Source organism: Anabrus simplex, chromosome 2 (genome assembly GCF_040414725.1).
Source record: "Anabrus simplex isolate iqAnaSimp1 chromosome 2, ASM4041472v1, whole genome shotgun sequence".
Classification (NCBI taxonomy): Eukaryota; Metazoa; Arthropoda; class Insecta; order Orthoptera; family Tettigoniidae; genus Anabrus; species Anabrus simplex.
In genome coordinates this window covers 1195373562-1195395938 of record NC_090266.1, presented here as the reverse complement: position 1 = coordinate 1195395938, position 22377 = coordinate 1195373562, and the positions used below count along the sequence as shown (strand labels likewise).

At 40.7% G+C, this 22377-nt stretch overlaps 1 protein-coding gene across 1 annotated transcript in view; it reads right to left on the bottom strand.

Moving 5' to 3' along the window:
* Positions 1–469, bottom strand: part of Liprin-beta (liprin-beta) — a 154472-nt gene extending 154003 nt beyond the window's left edge. Inside the window, exon 1 of the mRNA XM_068226107.1 lies at positions 325–469. Within this exon, the coding sequence (XP_068082208.1) occupies positions 325–469 (145 nt within the window). The remainder of the gene's footprint in view (positions 1–324) is intronic.
* Positions 470–22377: the final 21908 nt, after the last annotated feature.

The following is a 22377-nucleotide window of genomic DNA, read 5'->3' as shown; positions in this document are numbered from 1 at the left end:
CGGAGCAATACACAGACATATTCGACTCGACCGACGCCATTTACACTCATATTAAGGGAAGTGTTGGGATGAATATGATCAATAAAAGGAAATTTAAACAAAATGATTGATTTCTCAGAAAATGATCTATAAAATCACAAACGTGTTTCTTAATCAATTATTAAGTAACTTAATTTAGTCAGTTTTTGACAAATCGAGAACAACTTGACCAAAGAATGTGTGAACACTGAGCAGAACTCTATTTGTAAAATACACTGTTTAATTTTATGGACACTAGAACCTTTCACCTTCATTCTACTTGCTTCCTAGACATGAGGCAAGTACCTGCAGCAGATCCATGGGTTCCTGCGGGCTCATCAGATGATGAGGATGACAAATCTGAGGTAGAGCTGGTGCTTCCCGACCATGTGGCTCCATACTTGAGAGTAGACTCGTCATCGGGGCTGGACTCATCCCCACCTGCTGGCATAACCGCATCACTTCGTGACCACCTAGAACCTCAGCTAGGTACTTACCCACAATTATTCATGTTTCTATCATTACTATGCTACTACAGCTAATAGTGAAAATGGACGATCACTGAAACGAGGAAAGAGGTGTGGTCCTCACGTAACGGGCATTAAAATCCTTTCACTATGATACAAAAGAAAAAAGAGAAAGTGAGTGATACGAGAGTGCACTCAGGACAGCCATTTCATTGGTGAATCAATATACTCCCTAACAACATCATACAAGAATCCAAATACGACTAGTATACGATGCATGTTCTTTCAGATAAGACAGAATATGTGCATGACCTCTCATCCATTATAATAAGCATCAACTGGTATGAGATAATGGTGGTGTTAAAGACTACGTCACAAGAGCATACAGCGACGGAATATATCCATAGTATTGTATGTATATCCAGGCATTCCAATTTAATGAAACTCTACATAAAACAACAGCAATGATGAAGTCCGTAACTGAATATAAATACCGGTAGCAAAATGAGAATACGTAAGATGTGAATGTCACCCTCAGTGTTTAGTGGCATGCCCTCCTGCTGAAGCACAATGAGAGTTTTACACAACTTTTATGTGATTTTGCAACAGATTTTTCGGATGATACAGTCCACCTAAAGTATCCAATAAAGAATTGCCACTTCTACCATCTGAGTCATTCAGCCAGGCAAAGATAGTCTGGATTGATTGTATTTTGGTGCAGCCAATGGACTTCTTGCTACTACAAGTGAACAGTGGCGAAGCTTACTATGAGACATTGAAACAGTGTCCACCCCAGAAAACGAGAGAATAATGTATTTTGAAAGTTCAAAATTCCACTTAAGAATATTTCCATAACACATAGTATTATTTTGCATATATTTCTACATCTCGTCGGTTTACTGAAGCAGCATTCAACGCTTTGAAACCACTGACCGCTACAACAGTGCCTCTAGTCGGCCGCCGCAATGTGCTGGCCGGTGTTGGTGAGATGTTTCCCAAAACGACTCAGCCACAGGATAACAGAACACGGCAAGTTAGTAGGAGGCGCATGCGCAACAGCGAAAGCATAAAGCTCCGTGCGTATAGCAATGTGCTGCTGCGGGTGGAAATTACGAGAACTACTTAGGGGCACCTTCATCAACAGCTGACCATAAGAAGCTGGAATATGTGTGACGTTTACATAAATATATTCAATCATTTTACAGCGGCCCTCTATCGCTGAATCCCTGTCTATGTTTATGTCTAAAGCCATCATTAGAATCTAAGAATACATTCCCTATGTGTTGATCCGCTCATGTTTGTGATGTAAATAGCCACCGTGATGGATTACACCTACGAGAGGAGTAGAACCTTGTGTCCCTGTTCAAGTTCTTTCCCAAGTTCTGTTTTGTTTTGCTTTTTGCACAGTATATGATACCAACGTATGTTTTTTCATCTAATTTCTTATCTCCCCCCGCCCCCAACTTTACTATGAATATATCATCCTTCATAGTTTTGGCTTTACTCGATAAAACCAAATACAGTAGAGACAATACACGACACTGAGCGAGATATCGAGGGACAGCTATTGGAGCTCACTCTAGCGGATAGACCTGAACGGTACTGATTCTGTCATAAGAGCACGTGTATTTTTGTGTGAAGTTTTTGGTGTTATTTATGCGTTTTCAGTGAGTTGACATAATTAAATAGTAGCGTGTGTCATTCCTTGATATCTCCTCTCAACATGAGGGGAAAGGTATGTGCTGTGTTTGGCTGCAGTAATTACGAAGTAGAGAAAAATGCGCGGTCGTTCTTCAAGTTCCCTCGTGACAAGAACATGTAAGTAATATTGTGTTTGCATATATATTCTTCCAGTGACAGAGATTTTTATAGTACTTCATAATCTTCTGACCTGCTCGACCCATGTTTTAACGGGCTTAAAATATAATACGCATATTTTATTGTATAGTGCAGCAGTTAACCTACAATACCGATGTGTTGTAGGTGTGATCTGTGGTTTTGAAATGTCACAGAAGCGATTTGGATAAAGTGTACAAGAAAGAAGGGACGCTACGCTTGTATAAGAATTATAAGATCTGTTCAGATCATTTCCAGGCCAGTGACTTTAGAAATCCTCGACAATACAGCCAAGGGTATGTAACATTTTTGCTCTAATTGTACGTACATATTCCTTAAAGCATCACTATCGACAACATTTTCATACTTTTCTTTCTTTATCCCTCTTCTCAGATTAAAGCCGGGATTTTATAGATTATCTTCCTGTTAGTAGGCTTCATGTTAGGAGGAAAATTGTCCAGCTATTAAATGTTAATTCGCCGGGCTGAGTGGCTCAGACGGCTAAGGCGCTGGCCTTCTGACCCCAACTTGGCAGGTTCGATCCTGACTCAGTCCGGTGGTATTTGAAGGTGCTCAAATACATCAGCCTCGTGTCGATAGATTTATTGGCACGTAAAAGAACTCCTGCGGGACTAAATTACGGCACCTCGGCGTCTCCGAAATCCGTAAAAGAGTAGTTAGTGGGACAAAAAACATTATTAAATGTTAATTCATTGCATCATATGTGTAAGGAATATCTTTCTGTTAGTAGGCTTCATGTTAAGAGGAAAATCGTCCAGCTATTAAATGTTAATTCCTTGCATCATATGTGTAAGGTATGTGCCGATATTTTTATTGACAAGTGTTTTAATGTGATGATACAATGTTTTTAAATGAGAAAAAAGACAAATCCAACCGTAAGAGTTCAGGCTGGAATGCTAAAGCTAAAAAAGTAATGCATAAATGAAAGATCAAGCCATTTCACACCAGTCCATTTCACTTCTTGTTTATATGTCTAATTTCAGTCTTTGAATAATAACCTTTTAAATAATTCTTCATTCATTTATCCAGAATTGCTTTAGCAAACTTCGAAGTTAATATCTCAATAACACTTTCTTTCTAGACGTAATTTATTTATCCATTTCCGTATATACATTTCCATTCATATTTGAATTTAGCGCGATTTGTACAGGTCAAGTCACTAGGAGCGCCACCGTCGAATTGTCTCCTATTTTAGCAAGGCGAAATCCGTAAGTGTCGTGTATTGTCTCTACTGTATTTGATAAAACGACAAGTGGCTGGGTATAACGCAAAGGCGGAACCCAATAAATAAATTAAGAAGGAAAATAAGTAGAAGAAGAAAAACATTTTACAATGCTGTTTTCAGATGATTATTTTAATGCCATAAAGTTCGTGCAGAACTATATGCCTGTTGTTGGCTGCATTAATAGATACTGTGATACAAAGGTTTTCTTCACGACCTCATGAAATGCATTTGGAAAGACGGTGGATCATAGCAAGTAAATCGCAAGAAGGAATTCGGAATTTATACATTTTTATTACCGGTAATACAAAATAACTCCTTACAACATGTATTTTAACCATTTTACAAATAGGTCAACAATTAGAAACAATTATAGCAATGTTATATTTGCAAAGCGAGCTGCAGTAGGTCATCTTTTTAAGAGCACACACATCATAATAGATACACATTGTATTGTATTGCCACCACCTTAATTATAGCCAGTATAATAATAATAATAATAATAATAATAATAATAATAATAATAATAATAATAATAATAATAATAATATACAGTACTGTACTACAGACCAAAGTGTGAAATTTTATAGTATTCCGTTACAACCCAACTAAATGGATTTGGAAAGGCAATAGGCCTCCATTACGCAATATTAATAGCTCAGAGAAATACCGTATTTTTTAATTTATTTATTTAATTATTAGATACAGCCTATGGAGGGCCATTTTACAATAATAATAATAATAATAATAATAATAATAATAATAATAATAATAATAATAATAATAATAATAATAATAATAAGTTTAAATAAGTATAAAAGATAACAAAGGTATAAACAACAATAATTAACAATTTTAACAGTAACAATGTAACAACAATGACAACGGTAACTGACAAGTGTCGGTAAATTCATGATCTCGTCTCGAGGTGGTGCATTTCTTTTCAAACACACCCCTAATGGAAATGAGCTGCATGCACAGTTGCAACCATATACCAGTTTCTGGCAGTGTCATGATTCAAGCCCGGGTCCCCGAGGAAGGCAGCTAGTACCGCTAACCGTTATATTACAGAGGTGGACTTTATCACATTATAAATACAGCCACATAATATAATCACTTATCGGCAACTAATTTTTGATAGAGTACATGCGGTTTTAATATCAGGAATTTCAATAGGTCCAACACCAAGCCTGAGCCTTTTTATCAGAAAAAGTTCCTCTACTCTCTTCCCCCTGTTGGAGTTCTCTTTCCCTACGTTTGAGATGCGAGGTCGAGATCATTCACACGGTCGATCAGTAGACTACGCGAGGTGATATGTCCTGAGCAAAATGCATAAACAACAGCTGAAATGTGGTGAAATATGGTTACATTTCATGGAAACAACTATTCGCCTTCATGAAAAAAATATTGTTTCCAAGGCCTTCCTTAGAAAACATGGTTATGTTTAAAACTAATTAAAATTAAAATTTAAAATTAATCGCCTCCCTAGCAGCATTAACCTACGCTAACATGATGTATTAGAAATAGACCAAGGATATTTTTCTGAAGACAGCATTGCTGAATGTGTATATGAACACTAATCTCGTTATCACCACTACTAATGCACAAATTACTAAGTTGCCTCTATCGTGAAATGGTAGGATATCTAGGGAACCAATATTTCTTTTAGATCACATTTGTAATTATTGCTCTGTTGCTATTTTCTTGTAAATTTATTACATGACCACTTTCTGCAAGTTTGGAATGATGTGGCCTATTGTTGTTGCATAAAACGCTCTGAAATCCCATTGTTATTATTTAGTCGTCCATAGCAGCACGCGGTGAAACGACAGCGGATATGTGCGCGGAGAAACCCATTAACTTGCAATGTTCGCCACTCGCAGCGCAGCGGTGCATTTCTCCCAACAGCGCATGGAACGTTCGCTTCAACGTCTCTCGCTGCTCAATCCAACCTCCAGCTAGTTCGTTGCTCTGTGTAGCCCCTCGCATCTCTCGCGCTTTGTTCATTTTGTACGGCACGGGCTGTTGTGATTGCGTTACATAGTATTATATGTAAATGTGCTATGATACTATGACATTTTACTTTTCTTCCAGTGCAGTAATCAGGCTTAGAAATGTGCGATTTAAACACACTTGACCTTATTGACATTTTATTAATTTAAAAACTTCCCAAACTAACGTACGAAGAGAAATGCGAACTGAGAAATAAGAGACCTACTGCTAATCTAATTTTAAGTCAGCAAGATGTAAAATAGTCTGAAATGTCAAATCTTAATTTTACTCGAAATATAACAACTGATTGACGGAAAGCACCAAAAAGAAACACACTCTAGAGCTGTGTTTGTCTTCTTTTTGATGGCGAAGCTGCATGAAGCAAAGAGGGTATTGTGACTGCAAATATCTTTGAAAGAAAACCATGGAACATCAAAAATCACGATAGCATCTAAGGAACGGGAAGATTTCACGTACTAGGCCGAGGTCGAAGAGACCATGTACATTCTGTAAGCTCGCGCATTGCTGTTCATCATTATGAAAAAGGGGCTGAAAACAGAATGATTCTGGGCCGTCTTGTCTAGGTTGTCACTTTGCTTAGCAAACAGGAAAATTTCCTTCGTGATTAGCGTGTGGATGAAAATTCAACACCCAAGGGAAATTACTGTATCTGGCTGGAGCTAATGAATTTACTCGCTCAATAATAACATGAACTCAAGAGAACATTTACAAAGCAATGGTGCGTTTAGAAGGAGATCTAAGTTGGTACCATTCAGAATGATATAATTGAATGTATGACGCATGTGTTTCAGGAAACCACAAGGAAGGAGGTGCAAAGGCTCAGTTTATTTATGTTCAAGAGGACGACACAACTGACGTTTCATGCAAGGCTCAAGTGAGCATCATATTTCGATACGCAATCGATGATAAAACTGAAGAAATATTTATCGGTTTTTTCGATGCTTCCAAATATAGAAGTGCAGCAAATATATTATCCCAGATTAGTCTATATTAGAAAACGCGAAAAACAGGGAGCAAGTTAGTCTACCAGGTGTACGATTGCGGGTGACCGTAAATGCGTACAGCGTATCATAAAAGCAGACACCCCAAAGCACTGCTATGCACACAGAATGAATCTAGTGCTTCTTTACGGTTCGAAGCAAATAAAACCAGCTAAGCTTTTTATTAGTAACCTCATATGTTTCACTTGTTTCTTCTTAGTAGGCCTAGTAAAAGAAGTGAGCTTCTCTATGAACAAGGTTTCAGACTTTCTCATCACAGTGATACTAGGAGGAATTATCACTCTCGAGCTGCATCAACGATAAAAGTGCATTTCCAAGAACTTAATAAAGGAGTAAATTGTGCCACTGAAGATGAAGGCAGCAACTGAGATTAAGATTCTACCAACTCTGCATACGGCCTTGCAAACAAATTAGGATATTGAAATGTTGTTTCCTAGCTTTGCTTCTTCAAGAAAGTAATCCGGTTCATAGATAATATGTTCAACATTATTCAGGTCAAAGGGTCATCTGAAATAAACTGTGTAAAACGCACCATTGTTGCATGCTGTACAGAAGCCCGTCAGATAAATGACAACAAAACATATGATGAATAAAGTACCCAAAAATTATGTTATTTCTCAGACAAAATATTCGCTTCATTTAGAGCGCTTACTGACTTAGATTCCAATATTTCGAGAAAATTGACTTTGTTGAACTTTTAAATAAAAAAATTAAGCCCGTGTCCTCATCCCAATATGGTGCAGCTCTTTTGAGGCACGTACCCAATGGGACCTGCACGAATCATTTTAACCACACACCAGCCCTCTAGCCAGTCTTACATCTCTGACAGTACCTGGAATCGAATCCAGGCCTCCGAAGACGGGAGTTAATAACGCTAACCGTTATGCTATGAAGGTAGACTGCTTCCAAACAAGAACATATTTGCAGTATATAGGGCAATCTTTCCTCAGAACAAGTTCATTTAGTTGTTTGTTGAAAGACTGTTAGAGCACGAACTAATTACTCAATTTACTCCAGTTCTAAAGAGCGTATGTCACCGAATTGACTTTTGAAATTCATTTTCCGCAATGATCTTGAGACACGGCTTGCCGGGCTGAGTGACTCAGAAACCCAAGTTGGCAGGTTCGATCCTGGCTCAGTCCGGTGGTATTTGAGGATGCTCAAATACGTCAGCCCCTGTTGGTAGCTTTACCACCACGTAAAAGAACTCCCACGGGAAAACATTCCGGCACCTCGGCGTCTCCGAAAACCGTTAAAGTAGTTATTAGGACGTAAAAACCAATAATATTATTATTATCACCAAAGACGGCTTACGAAGTTTCTACACCTTACTTTAAGCTTCACTCTGACAACTGTTTCTAGTGAACGCAACATGAATGCTTTAAAACGAATAACATTTCTGAGATATTCCATGAATAATGGAAGACTGTTCTTTGGCCAGTGCGAAGACACGGCTTTCTGAGTTGGCGAGTCACCTGAACTTTAAGGAGCGCTTTACTGATGTTTTTGTAGACGAGAATGATCGACGTATTGAACTATACAGTAGTATTTAGGAGAGATGACCATGTCACAAGTTTGCCTGAAGTACTTGCATTGTCTATAGTGATTTTTTTTTTCAAAGAGTATTATTAGTAACAGCAGAAAATATGCAATGTCTACCCTTACTCGAAATGCACGCTTCGCCGCTGCAAGTGAATACAGTATACACTGACTGACAGAGCAAATGCAACACCAAGAAGGAGTGGTCAGAACTTTATGCCTATTGCAGGGTAGACTGACGTCACTGAGGTATGCTCATGATGTGAAATGCGCCGCTGTGCTGCGCACGTAGCGAACGATAAATGGGACACGGCGTTGGCGAATGGCCCACTTCATACCGTGATTTCTCAGCCGACAGTCATTGTAGAACGTGTTGTCGTGTGCCACAGGACACGTGTATAGCTAAGAATGCCAGGCCGCCGTCAACGGAGGCATTTCTAGCAGACAGACGACTTTACGAGGGGTATGGTGATCGGGCTGAGAAGGGCAGGTTGGTCGCTTCGTCAAATCGCAGCCGATACCCATAGGGATGTGTCCACGGTGCAGCGCCTGTGGCGAAGATGGTTGGCGCAGGGACATGTGGCACGTGCGAGGGGTCCAGGCGCAGCCCGAGTGACGTCAGCACGCGAGGATCGGCGCATCCGCCGCCAAGCGGTGGCAGCCCCGCACGCCACGTCAACCGCCATTCTTCAGCATGTGCAAGACACCCTGGCTGTTCCAATATCGACCAGAACAATTTCCCGTCGACTGGTTGAAGGAGGCCTGCACTCCCGGCGTCCGCTCAGAAGACTACCATTGACTCCACAGCATAGACGTGCACGCCTGGCATGGTGCCGGGCTAGAGCGACTTGGATGAGGGAATGGCGGAACGTCGTGTTCTCCGATAAGTCACGCTTCTGTTCTGTCAGTGATAGTCACCGCAGACGAGTGTGGCGTCAGCGTGGAGAAAGGTCAAATCCGGCAGTAACTGTGGAGCGCCCTACCGCTAGACAACGCGGCATCATGGTTTGGGGCGCTATTGCGTATGATTCCACGTCACCTCTAGTGCGTATTCAAGGCACGTTAAATGCCCACCGCTACGTGCAGCATGTGCTGCGGCCGGTGGCACTCCCGTACCTTCAGGGGCTGCCCAATGCTCTGTTTCAGCAGGATAATGCCCGCCCACACACTGCTCGCATCTCCCAACAGGCTCTACGAGGTGTACAGATGCTTCCGTGGACAGCGTACTCTCCGGATCTCTCACCAATCGAACACGTGTGGGATCTCATTGGACGCCGTTTGCAAACTCTGCCCCAGCCTCGTACGGACGACCAACTGTGGCAAATGGTTGACAGAGAATGGAGAACCATCCCTCAGGACACCATCCGCACTCTTATTGACTCTGTACCTCGACGTGTTTCTGCGTGCATCGCCGCTCGCGGTGGTCCTACATCCTACTGAGTCGATGCTGTGCGCATTGTGTAACCTGCATATCGGTTTGAAATAAACATCAATTATTCGTCCGTGCCGTCTCTGTTTTTTCCCCAACTTTCATCCCTTTCGAACCACTCCTCCTTGGTGTTGCATTTGCTCTGTCAGTCAGTGTATTATAAAGCAACTAGTGTTGACTGCGTGTCAGCAGTCCAGCTGGAATTACTAGCTAGTCCTTCTGTTTATCTTATCAATGGATATCTGTCACTAAGGAAAATGTAGTAGTAGTAGTAGTAGTAGTAGTAGTAGTAGTAGTAGTAGTAGTAGTTATGTTAATGTTTCTAGAGAGGGTATATGACAAAGTACCGAGAGAAAAGATGTTCGGCGTACTGGGGGACTATGCGATTTCCCCCCACCCATGGCACTACAGCCCTTGATGGGAGACCGCCGCTCAGCCCGAAGGCCTGCAGATTGCGAGGTGTCGTGTGGTCAGCACGACGAATCCTCTCGGCCGTTATTCTTGGCTTTCGAGACCGCTATGCGATTAAGGGTAGATTATTAAAAGCAATCAGATGGGCTGAGTGGCTCAGACGGTAGAGGCGCTGGCCTTCTGACCCCAACTTGGCAGGTTCGATCCTGGCTCAGTCCGGTGATATTTGAAGGTGCTCAAAAATATCAGCCTCGTGTCGATAGATATATTGGCATGTAAAAGAACTACTGAAGGACAAAATTCCGGCACCTTGGCGTCTCCGAAAACGGTCAAAAGTAGTCAGTGGGACGTAAAAGAAATAGCATTATTATTATTATTATTATTATTATTATTATTATTATTATTATTATTATTATTATTATTATTATTATTATTATTATTATTTAAAACTAATCAAAGGAATTTATGCTGACAATTGTGCTGCAGTGAGAATTGATGGTAGATTGCGTTCTTGGTTCACGGTACTTACAGGGATTAGACAAGGCTGTAATCCTTCACCTTTGTTGTTCATAGTTTACATGGATCATCTGCTGAAAGGTATTAAGTAGCAGGGAGGGATTCAGTTAGGTGAAAATATAGTAAGCAGCTTGGCCTAGGCTGACGACTTTGTCTTAATGGCAGATTGTGCCGAAAGTCTGCAGACTAATATCGTGGAACTTGAAAACAGGAGCAATGAGTATGGTATGAAAATTAGCCTTTCAAAGACTCAATTGATGTCAGTAAGTAAGAACTATGATCTATCAGCTTCATTGTCCGTATTGATGAATTAAGAATGCATTATTAGTAAGTAAGAAATCCAAGAGAACTGAACGTCAGATTGGGGATACAAATCTAGAACAGGTAGAGAATTTCAAGTATTGAGGATGTGTGTTCTCCCAGGATTGCAGCATAATAAGTGAGGTTGAATGAAGGTGCAGCAAAGCTAATGCAGTGAGCTCGCAGTTGCGATCAACAATATTCTGTAAGAAGGAAGTCAGTTCAGAAACTATCATTACATTGGCTGTTTTCAGACTAACTTTGCTTTACGGGGAGCGAAAGCTGGGTGGACTCAGGATATCTTATTGATAAATTAGAAGTAGCGAGAACGATCACTGGTAAAAACAGGTGGGAACAATGGCAGGAGGGTACTCGGAATGAGGAGATAAACGCTAGGTTAAAAATTAACTCAGTGGATGAAGCTGTATGCATAAACCAGCTTCGATGGTGGGGTCATGTGAGGCGAATGGAGGAGGATTGGTTACCTAGGAGAATAATTTACTCTGTTATGGAGAGTAAGAGAAGTAGAGGGAGACCAAGACGGTGGTGGTTAGACTCGGTATCTAACGATTTAAATATAAGAGGTATAGAACTAAACGAGGCCACAGAACTACTTACAAACATAGGATAGTGCCGCCGGTTAGTAAATTCACATAGGCTTGCAGACTGAACGCTAAAAGGCATAACGGTCTATAATGAAGATGCACTGTATGTATGTATGTATGTATGTATGTATGTATGTATGTATGTATGCATTAAATTATTATTTAGCCGTTGAAAGGATTTTAAAATAACTAATTGTTCATTTGCTAATACAGCTTCTTAATTGCATACAAACACTACCACTAAATCATTCTACATTCCTTACAAGCTACTCCTTACCGACCTGAATTCCTGTCCACCCTAATAACAAAGAAAATATACACTATGCCCCTCGAGTGCGGTTCACTGAAGGCAGCCAACTGAAGTTCAAAATAAATTTCTAAATTCTTCTATAAACTGAATGCTATATTATATTATACTACAATGACAACACAAATTCTAATGGATGTTGATCAGTTTGCAACGTTAAGCATTTGTATATAAATAAAAGTTTCAAAAATGCCAGAGGAAATTTTAGGGATTGGCGTTTGGAGCTTTTTGGACCCCTGGATCCCCCTCTCGAAATACGCCTGAACACGCAGATATAGCAAATCCAAGCACCGAGATTAATTAACTGTAGTGTGAAATTAATTTCCTCCCCCCATCACCTACATATTTTCCAAGAAAAGAACTGATTCATTTTATAAACCTAGCCTCAAAAAATGCCAGCCCCATGGTGTAGGGGTAGCGTGCCTGCCTCTTACCTGGAGGCCCCGGGTTCGATTCCCGGCAAGGTCAGGGATTTTTATCTGGATCTGAGAGCTGGCTCGAGGTCGACTTAGCCTATGTGATTACAATTCGAGGAGCCATCTGACGGTGAGATGGTGGCCCCGGTCTAGAAAGTCAAAAATAATGGCCGAGAGGATTGGTCGTGCTGTCAACAGGACACCCCATAATCTTGATGATGATGCTTGTTGTTTAAAGGGGTCTAACATTTAGGTCATCGACCCAACCCCCATAATCTGCAGGTCTTCGGGCTGAGCAGCGGTCGCTTCGTAGGCCAAGGACCTTCGAAGCTGTTGCGCCGTGGGGTTTGGTTTGGTTAAGCCTCAAAAATCAAGTCACACTATTACAATCGCAGTCGTATCTGCCACTGATAGGTTAGAATGGTGAGATTCGTTTCAATAAACTTCTTCATCTAGAGAATCATAGGCACTTTCTCCAGTGAATTTAAGACAGCTTTGAGTTTGATGCCTTGGCTAATTAGTCAGCGTCTCGGCCTTCGGACATCGGCAAACTCGCATTGTTTGACTGGCGGCTAAGGGTTTTACTGAACAGTGTGAAAATGCATAGTAAGTTAGCAAATTTTTGTTTTTGGCGCTACATTATACTCGCAAAGGCATCTACATACTATATTCTTTCAAATAGTTAATTGTTGTTATTATTAGTAGTATGCTGTGACAACTGAATTATCCTTCCGATAATCACGTAACAACATAATATGAGTGACAATAATAATAATAATAATAATAATAATAATAATAATAATAATAATAATAATAATAATAATGTGGTCAAACCAGAAGCCCTTTATTCATCAGAAACTCTTATAACTGGTAGCAGATCACAAATAAAAAAACATCGAAAGACAAGTGAGGAAACTTCTCAGGAAAATTCTAGGACCTAAATGCGAAAATGGTATTTGGATGAAAAGGAAACCAGGAAATCTATCCAAGTAACAGAAAAAAAACAGAGACACGATTACAAAAAGAAGATTAAAATTCTATGGCCACCTGATCAGCATGGATAACAATAGGCTAACAAATAAATATTAAATCTCGCAGTATCTCCAAAAAAAAATCACAGCTGGCTTACAGAAATAAACAAACATCTTCAGGAAATTGGTATAAATGAAGAAATCTTGCAAGACAGAAAAAAAAGAAATCAGAAATCTCATAAACAAACACAAATTTGCTCATCAACCTAAAAGACAAGCTACAGGATGGACGGAAGAACGCAAAAAGAAGAACAACGAAGGGATGAAGAGATTTTGGGAAGACAAGAAGAAACGTTGTGCTAAATAAGTTCACACACGCTCCTTAGTTGGGCATAACGAATAATAATAATAAAAATAAAAATAAAAATAATAATAATAATAATAATAATAATAATAATAATAATAATAATAATAATAATAATAATAATAATAATAGTTTCTACATCCCACTAACTACTTTTACGGTTTACGGCGACGCCGAGGTGCCGGAATTTAGTCCCGCACGTGTCCTTTTACGTGCAAGTAAATCTACCGACGCGAGGCTGACGTATCTGAGCACCTTCAAATACCACCGGATTGAGCCAGGTTCGAACCTGTCAAGTTGGCGTCAGACGGCCAGCGCCTCAACCGCCTGAGACACTAGCAGCCCGGCGAGTGACAAAAATAAATGCCCAAACTTAAGTGGGGCAGCATTTCATAAACTAGCTAACGATAAACGATAACTATGAATATTTGATAGACGAGTTCCTTACGGTCAAAGTGAGACGAAGACTTCTATGACTAGTGAGTTTATTTTCTTCTTTAAGGATATGAGGTTCCGAATACTCTAGTTTTGTGTAATTGTAAGTATTACTTGTACGGTGCACCATATTCTATACTTATTTCTGGTACTAGGCCACTGTTCATTTTTGCAGGGCGATGCTATAATTGTGCCTAGGGCACGGAAATATTAAATCCGCCATTCGCCAGAAGATCACTACGGATTGTACTTAGTGTAATAGTAATAGTAGTAGAAAGATGTAGAGAAACGCGCTTCTTCCCCAAAACCTTCTCAAGGAAACAGGTAGTCTACCGAGCAAGTGGCTGTGCGGTTTGGGTCACGTAGCTAACAGCTTGCATTCGGGAGATAGTGGGTTCGAGCCCCACTACCGGCAGCCCTGAAGTTGGTTCTCCATGGTTTCCCATTTTCACACCAGGCAAATGCTGGGGCTGTACCTTAATTAAGCCACGGCCGCTTTTTCCCTACTCCTAGCCCTTTCCTATCCCATCGTCGCCATAAGACCTATCTGTGTCGGTGCGACGTAAAACAGATTGCATAATAATAATAATAATAATAATAATAATAATAAAGGTAGTCTATTGATCAGGTGATTGCTATGAAATGTGTACACAGAGAGTAAAAATAAATAAGAGAAGCCTATTCTTCACTTTTCGTATTTATGTAAACATTTAAACTACTTTATTTCAGTGCGAGAAGAGAATACGATCGTTTCAGCCTTAAGAATAGACAGCAATACGTTTCAGAAAAATAAATAAAACTGGCATGTAACCAGCCAAACTCGACTATTAAGGGTTAAAAAGAGTTGCCCACAACTGAATTAACAACAAATTTTTTCCTTTGTATTTATTTTCTTTTCAATGCCAACACATCTGGAATAAATCATCAACAACAAATATTAACGAGCTCTGTACCTCGACACTGTCCAAATGTTATTGTGAATTTCCGGCCGAGCAGCAGCATTAGATACGTGGGCCGTACGTAAATACTGCATGCTCTATTACACCTGGCCTTTAAAAATGAATTGATGGAATAGATAATCACAGAATAAATGAGTTAATGGACATAAACACTTCATGCAAAAACAAATGTGCTCCAAAAAACGGGCAATGGTAGCCATTCGGAGCGCACTGGCGAGCAATTAACACGACGCATGCTAAAGGGCAACTAGTATGAGTATATGGTTCGATGGTCATCATGATTGGATATTTAAATTCTCCCTTGAAAACCCATTTCTCTAACATATAACCTATGAGCAGGAAGGTATAAGTTTCCACACAGTGGAAAATATTTCTTTTCTGACTACGCAAACAATAAAATAGAATATGCTAACATGGCAGCCAATGTCGATACTTCCAAGAGAACCGTCCGCCAGGTGGAATCGAATTACCAAAAAAAGACCTATTATATCTGTCTTGGTCTACATTCAAAATATTGGCTGCTGCGTGCTGAGTGTAACGAGAACCATGAGAGGCGGAAGAAGGGTGTGATACTAAACATGCTTTCGTCATGTCTAGATATTTACGTCTTCCCGTACAATTCCAAACTTCTATGGAAAATTGTTTTGATTCTGGACTGTCCACAGACTGTAAAGAGGATCACTGTATTACTGCCAGCTTTATCAAAAGCAAACACTGTAGACAATGTTTCTTCACCCATCACGATTTGGTTAACAACCTTATCTGTATTTCAGAGATTGGTGCATAGTTTTTGTCCCTTGTAATATATTAAATGTGTCCTAATTTAACTCGAAATGGGATATTTATACCTCAGTCATTTCTCTTGAACTAAACCAATCACAAGCAGTCATCAATGATCTGCATTTAGGGCTGTCGTCCATGTGGGAGATTCCCTATCAGTTGGTTACCTAGTCTTTTCTTAACTGATTACAAAGAAGCTGAAACATTTCGAATATCTCCCTTGGTAAATTATTCCAATTCCTCTACCTATAAACGAATATACAGTACTGTTTACCGTTCTACAACTTCTCACAGCTATCAAGTTATCCTTGCATCAGCAATGAACATTTTCGCAAAGACGTTATTTTACATCCTTTATCCCAATATGATGGGTCTAATTTGGTAATTCAATTACATTTCGGACGGTTCCTTTGTTAGACCCCACAGTTTACCCACAGTCGTGTTGGAGTCGGCCTTACAAGGGCTGCATGCACCATGTGTAACAGCCATATAACGATTTAACGATACATTATTATTATTATTATTATTATTATTATTATTATTATTATTATTATTATTATTATTATTAATCAAACAGTTATTCTAATTTTAATCGGGTTTTAAAAGGTTTATACTCTGGGGCAGAAACAACTAAATATAACATTTATTTTATATTTACTTTACGTCGCACCGACACTGATAAGTCCTATGCCGACGGTGGGATAGGAAAGGGCTGGAAGTTGGGAGGAAGAGACCGTGGCCTTAATTAATGTACACCGAGCTCGATAGCTGCAGTCGCTTAAGTGCGGCCAGTATCCAGTATTCGGGAGATAGTAGGTTGGAACCCCACTGTCGGCAGCCCTGAAAATGGTTTTCCGTGGTTTCCCATTTTCGCACCAGGCAAATGCTGGGGCTGTACCTTAATTAAGGCCACGGCCGCTTCCTTCCCACTCCTAGCCCTTCCCTGTCCCATCGTCGCCATAAGACCTATCTGTGTCGGCGCGACGTAAAGCAACTAGCAAAAAAAAAAAAAAAAAAAAAAAATTAATGTACCGCTGTATGTGCCTGGTGTGTAAATGGAAAACCACGGAAAAGCATCTTCAGGGCTCCCGACAGTGGGGTTCGAACCCACAATCTCCTGAATGCAAGCTGACTACGTGACTCAAATCGTGCAGTCACTTGCTCGGTAAAATATAACTTTAACTGAGCACTCATAATGTAGTAAAAGTAATAAAATAACCCCCTATACTGTATTTCATATGAATTTGGTGTACTGTTAACTAAACCAGATTAATGACGTAGCTGGCATGCAAAGCGCCGGCCCCGTGGTGTAGGGGTAGCGTGCCTGCCTCTCACCCGGAGGTCCCGGGTTCGATCTCCGGCCAGATCAGGGATTTTTACCTGGACCTGAGGGCTGGTTCGAGGTTCACTCAGCCTACATGATTAGAATTGAGGAGCTACCTGACGGTGAGATAGCGGCCCCGGTCTCGAAAGCCAAGAATAACGGCCGAGAGGATTCGTCGTGCTGACCACACGACACCTGGTAATCTGTAGGCCTTCTGGCTGAGCAGCGGTCGCTTGGTAGCCCAAGGCCCTTCAAGGGCTGTACTGCCATGGGTTCTTTTTGGCATGCAAAGAAATATGATATATTCAATATACTGTATGCACAAACTTACTTAATACATCTTCTGGTAAGTAAACAATAGATCACGTCAGATCAGCCTATTAAAGGTGTCTATCTACGGACTCTAGAGAAAAGAGGCCTCGAATACCATTATTGTTTTCCTCGATATGTATTCTATGTGTGTAAGTGGGCGGGGGGGGGGGGTTACGTCGCACTGAGACAGATAGGTCTTATGGCGACGATGGATAGGAAAAGGTTGGGAGTGGGAAGGAAGCGGCCGTGGCCTTAATTAAGGTACAGTCCCAGCATTTTCTTGCTGTGAAAATGGCAAACAACGGGAAACCATCATCAGGACTTTCGACAGTGGGATTCAAATTCACTATCTCCCGAATGCAAGCTGAAGGCTACGTGACTCAAACCACGCAGCCACTCGCTCGTTAGTTTTCTATGGTTTTCCAGTTCAGTCACTGGAAAATGATGGGATGGAGGCCTTTTCAACGCCACAGTCGCTTCTTCCCCAGCACCAGATTAAATCATTACGAATTAAAATACCACAGTAATATCATCAGACATAATTTGCACTCGTCTGAATTGCACACGATTGTTGTCCATGATGACCCAAGCTCTTAAAAATGAAACAAAAGACCAACAACAACGGTATTTCATTTGCGCCAGTATGTGAAATCTATACTCAGGAAGTTGTTAAGCGATATATATATATATATATATATATATATATATATATATATATATATATATATATATATAGACATGTTATTGTATGTACAAGTGAATCAGTAATTCGGAGACGAAATAGTTCTTACGGTTCAGACTAGAGTAATAGACAGTGAGTGTTCCCAGCTATGTGATTAAAGTCGTAACAGTGAGATTTTACCTTGACAATTCACATTTCGTCAGTCTGCCAAAATGTCATCATGCATGGAGTAAACTTTAAACTGGTGCGGAAATCACATCCTAAATGGCGGATAGAACACTTTCAAATGTTCCTTCCTGGCCTTTCTCCGAATTTATTGGGGTTAGCACTTGATGAGGATTTAGCCAAGTTTTACGGTCGGATGTCCTTCATGACGCTGATGGAAGTATTCTAGATTGCGTGTTTCTTCGGTAGTGTGGTGTGTTCTATGTAGATGAAGGGAAGTGAATAACCAGTCACCGAGTCAGAGGAATCAACCGTACGCAGTTCAAATCTCCGACACGGCCGAGAATCGAACACTGGACCCTTATTTTTTTAAATTTATTTAAATGACATTTGTTGGAACAACATTTCGTCATCCTCCGTGTACAAGGAACACTCACAGCACACGTACAAAAATATAAATTGTCAGCGCAAAGTACATAAAAGAATGAAAACCAAATCATCCACAGTCTTCAAGCAGAGAACACTACACTAATTTCTTTTACAGGAGAAGAAGGGAAGAACAAACAAAACACTGGCAACAATGCGAAGAGCACAAAGTCAAATTCTTATATCAGCGGTTCTCGAAAATTCCATCACAGCATTGAGAGTTTTCACCGTGCAACACCAAGGCGGCACTTGTAGATAGAAAGCGGCTTCGAGAAGCATTATAAAGGCCACACTTAATCAAACTCCTATACGATGGAGATATGAAAGGAATGATCCATGATTGAGCCCCATTAGGATAACTGAAACCGTTAGACCTCGTGACCGATGAAACTTATGATACCATGGCTTATGAGAGATGTTGGGTTGTACGAGAGCATTTATGCAGTTGAGATGTTTCCCATTCCGCATACCATTTGTAACGAATTTGTTGTCGAATAGTGGGAATAAAATCCATCCATGGGAGTTGCAGTGCTGTAAGGTAGCCCTTCCGATGCACCACGTTTGGCTAGTACGTCAGCTTATTCATTGCCAAAAACTCCACTATGTCCTTCGACCCATACAAATGCGATAGAGCAACCTGAAGAGTAGATGTTAAAAGCTCGCTGCGCAATGTCATACAAGCAACCATGCGTTTGGAGATTCAACTGGAGATGTTGTCATTTCTTCATAACACTTTGGGAGTCCGTAATGATGAGAGTGGAATCGAATCTCTTGTTTTGGTACTCGACCCTCTGAACTAAGTTTGAACTGAAGGCCGGTACGCTGACCACTCAGTCAAGGAACCGGACAGAACACAATCAAATCCTGCCTTCAAAATCAATTTCATTTCTGAAAGGATTGTTCACATTGTATAGATTCAGCTTGAAGAAATGTGTTGAATAAAGTTACTCTAAAGATAGGTACTTTATCTCACTGGTATTATACTCAAGTTTGATAATGTAATGTTGTCCCTTCTGTCATGGAAATTACAAATTTTAGAGCTAGATGAGTTACACCCTAAATTGCAAGGAGTTATCCTTAGCCCACTATCATGTGCTCTATACATAACAGAACTAGAAAACATTCTTGAACTACAGGTTAAATATTTTCGATATGTGGATGAATCAACGTGTCCTATGGGTGAGGGATGGTGCCCTACACCAGGTGTATGCATACGTTTTGCCGGTTTTTTGAGGTAAAGAAAACACGTAATTTTCAAGGGAAATTCACTTTTTGTTTATTCAAAGTATTGGACATCGGCTTCTACACACTTCGCCCATTTTTCAGTTAAGTTATGAATACCATGCAAGAAAAACTGCTTGTCTTTCGCGGCAAACCATTCGTCGTGCCATTTTCCAACTTCCTCGAAATCACTGGTTGTGCTGTGTGAGACGGCGCATTGTCGTGTAGCAAAACAACTTTGCCATGTCTTCTGGCCCATTCCGGTCGTCTTTCGATCAATGCGTGGTTTAAATTAATCACTTGTTGGTGACAGCGTTGTGCATTAACGGTTTCGCCAGGCTTTAAGAGTTCATAATACACAATACCACTGTTGTGGTCTACCAGAGCGCGCACTGTCCTTCACATTGAAATCACCACGTTTAAATTATTTGAAACTAAGTCTCACAAGTTCTAATCGATGGAGCGTGTTCACCATATGTTTCCACCAGCAAACGATGACTTTCCACAGCACATTTTTTTGATTAAATAAGAAAAGCAATGCGTGCCGCAAATGTTCTTTTTCGGGCACAAACGTCGAAATGATCACCGAACGATACAACACAGACGCTGGTGTTTGGCGGACTCAACTTGTGTGCGTTGGTAGGCTAATGTCAGACAAACAAACTGACCTATGTGTCAAATGCATACGCTGTGTACTGTTCGCTTCTTAGTGAAACCGGAAGAGACTTATGCATACACCTTGTACATACACGGCCTTTCTTGTCTGTCATATGAGGTGATTAAAGGATGGCGCCCTACCGGGCGATTTCGCCGTGCGGTTAGAGGCGCGCAGCTGTGAGCTAGCATCAGGGAGGTAGTGGGTTCGAACCCCACTGTCGGTAGCCCGGAAGACAGTTTTCCGTGGTTTCCCATTTTCACACCAGGCAAATGCTGGGGGCTGTACATACATTAATTAACGCCACGATCGCTTCCCTCCTACTCATTTCTTATCCCATCGTCGCCATAAAACATATCTGAGTCGGTGCGACGTAGGCTAAAGCAAAATTGTAAAAAAAGGACGACTTCCAGTAGTCCTCAAACTGGGGGGAGCGGGGTAGTAATCACGGGGTCGCTAACCGAGTTTGTCCTTGTTTCCACGTATTAACGTCCGGTTCCTCAATTTCATACTTCCTATTTGTTCTCTTCCAACCCCGTAGGTTTGAGAGGTATTTGCAGTGTTTCATATTCTCGCCTTTCATAGCCCTTCTATTTGTTTTGCCGATACATTCATTGTATATTCCTTTTTACCTTTAACTGGAGTTAACTGGGTGATTATTTCGATATTTTCCCCCTTCAAACAACAAACACCACCATCAATTCCCCCTTGTCGTTCTGGATGGATGGGATAGGCTGCGCGAAGCCGAATAAGCGAATTTTTACACCATAACCCTTATTTAGTTACAGCTATCGTACGATTAAAAGACGAACATAGCCTACGGTTATAACTTTCTGCGGCAGAAACAACTCCGAGATAAAGAGTTGAACACTGGCGATATATATGCTACTTTCCGCATGATAGTACAGTTTGAAGACGATAGCTAGCAACAATGAGAAGCGGAACATTACGTACTATATCAATTTAACCAGACACAGCAACGTTGGGAAACGCTCCTCCTCTATACTACAATGGGAAGCAATGACAAGTTGTACTGATGAGTATTATTCTTGTTGTTTAAATGGGTCTAACATCTAGGTCATCGGCCCCTAATGATGCAAGGTGGAAATAAATGACATGATAATTAAAACTTGTAAATGTATCCACTGACTCGAATTTAAGACGAATGATGATGAAAAATGATTATGAATTCAAAATGACCAATGGATCTAATTCGCAATGCCTCATTTTCTGATTAAATTATAGAATAAATAGATTACGGCAGAATAAGGCATTGCCTTTAAGTGCAGTCATAAAAACATATTAAAATACACAAATCAAAACAGAGCCAACGGAATAACTCGTAGTGAACAATAAAATAAAAACTAAGAGAAAATACTATACACTATAAAATAGACCACTATCCCTCATAAAACGAATGACGAGGTCTGTTGACAGCTCGTTATCTCGTAGGATGAGGGAGATGGTACTCGGAAGTTTTAGACTGCGGCACAGATGAGCTAGGTCCACGCACTCCTTAAGGATGTGTATCACGGTAAGATGACTGCCGCAAGCACACATCGGAGGGGCTTCTCCCTTCAGTAACGAGGAGTCCGTTGCTATATCGCGCCCGATCCGAAGACGACATAATATCACTGCTTCCCTACGAGAAGCCCGAAGGGAAGTCTTCCATTCCTTCGTAGTTCCTTTTATCGCTCTCAGCTTGTTTGGGAGAGTGATGACCTGCCACTCCATTTCCCAATGGGACATAACCAAATGTCTCAGCTGAGAGCGAATATCACTGGCTGGGACCTCGTAAGGCAACAGGGGCTATGTGACAGCCTCCTTGGCAGCCTTATCAGCTAACTCGTTTCCCTCTACACCCACGTGGCTTGGGAGCTACATGAACGTGATTCTGGTGCTAGCATCCCAACACCCGGCCAGCAGGTCCTGGATCCGCTGCACAAGAGTGAGCCGAGGGAATCATACATTAATAGATTGTA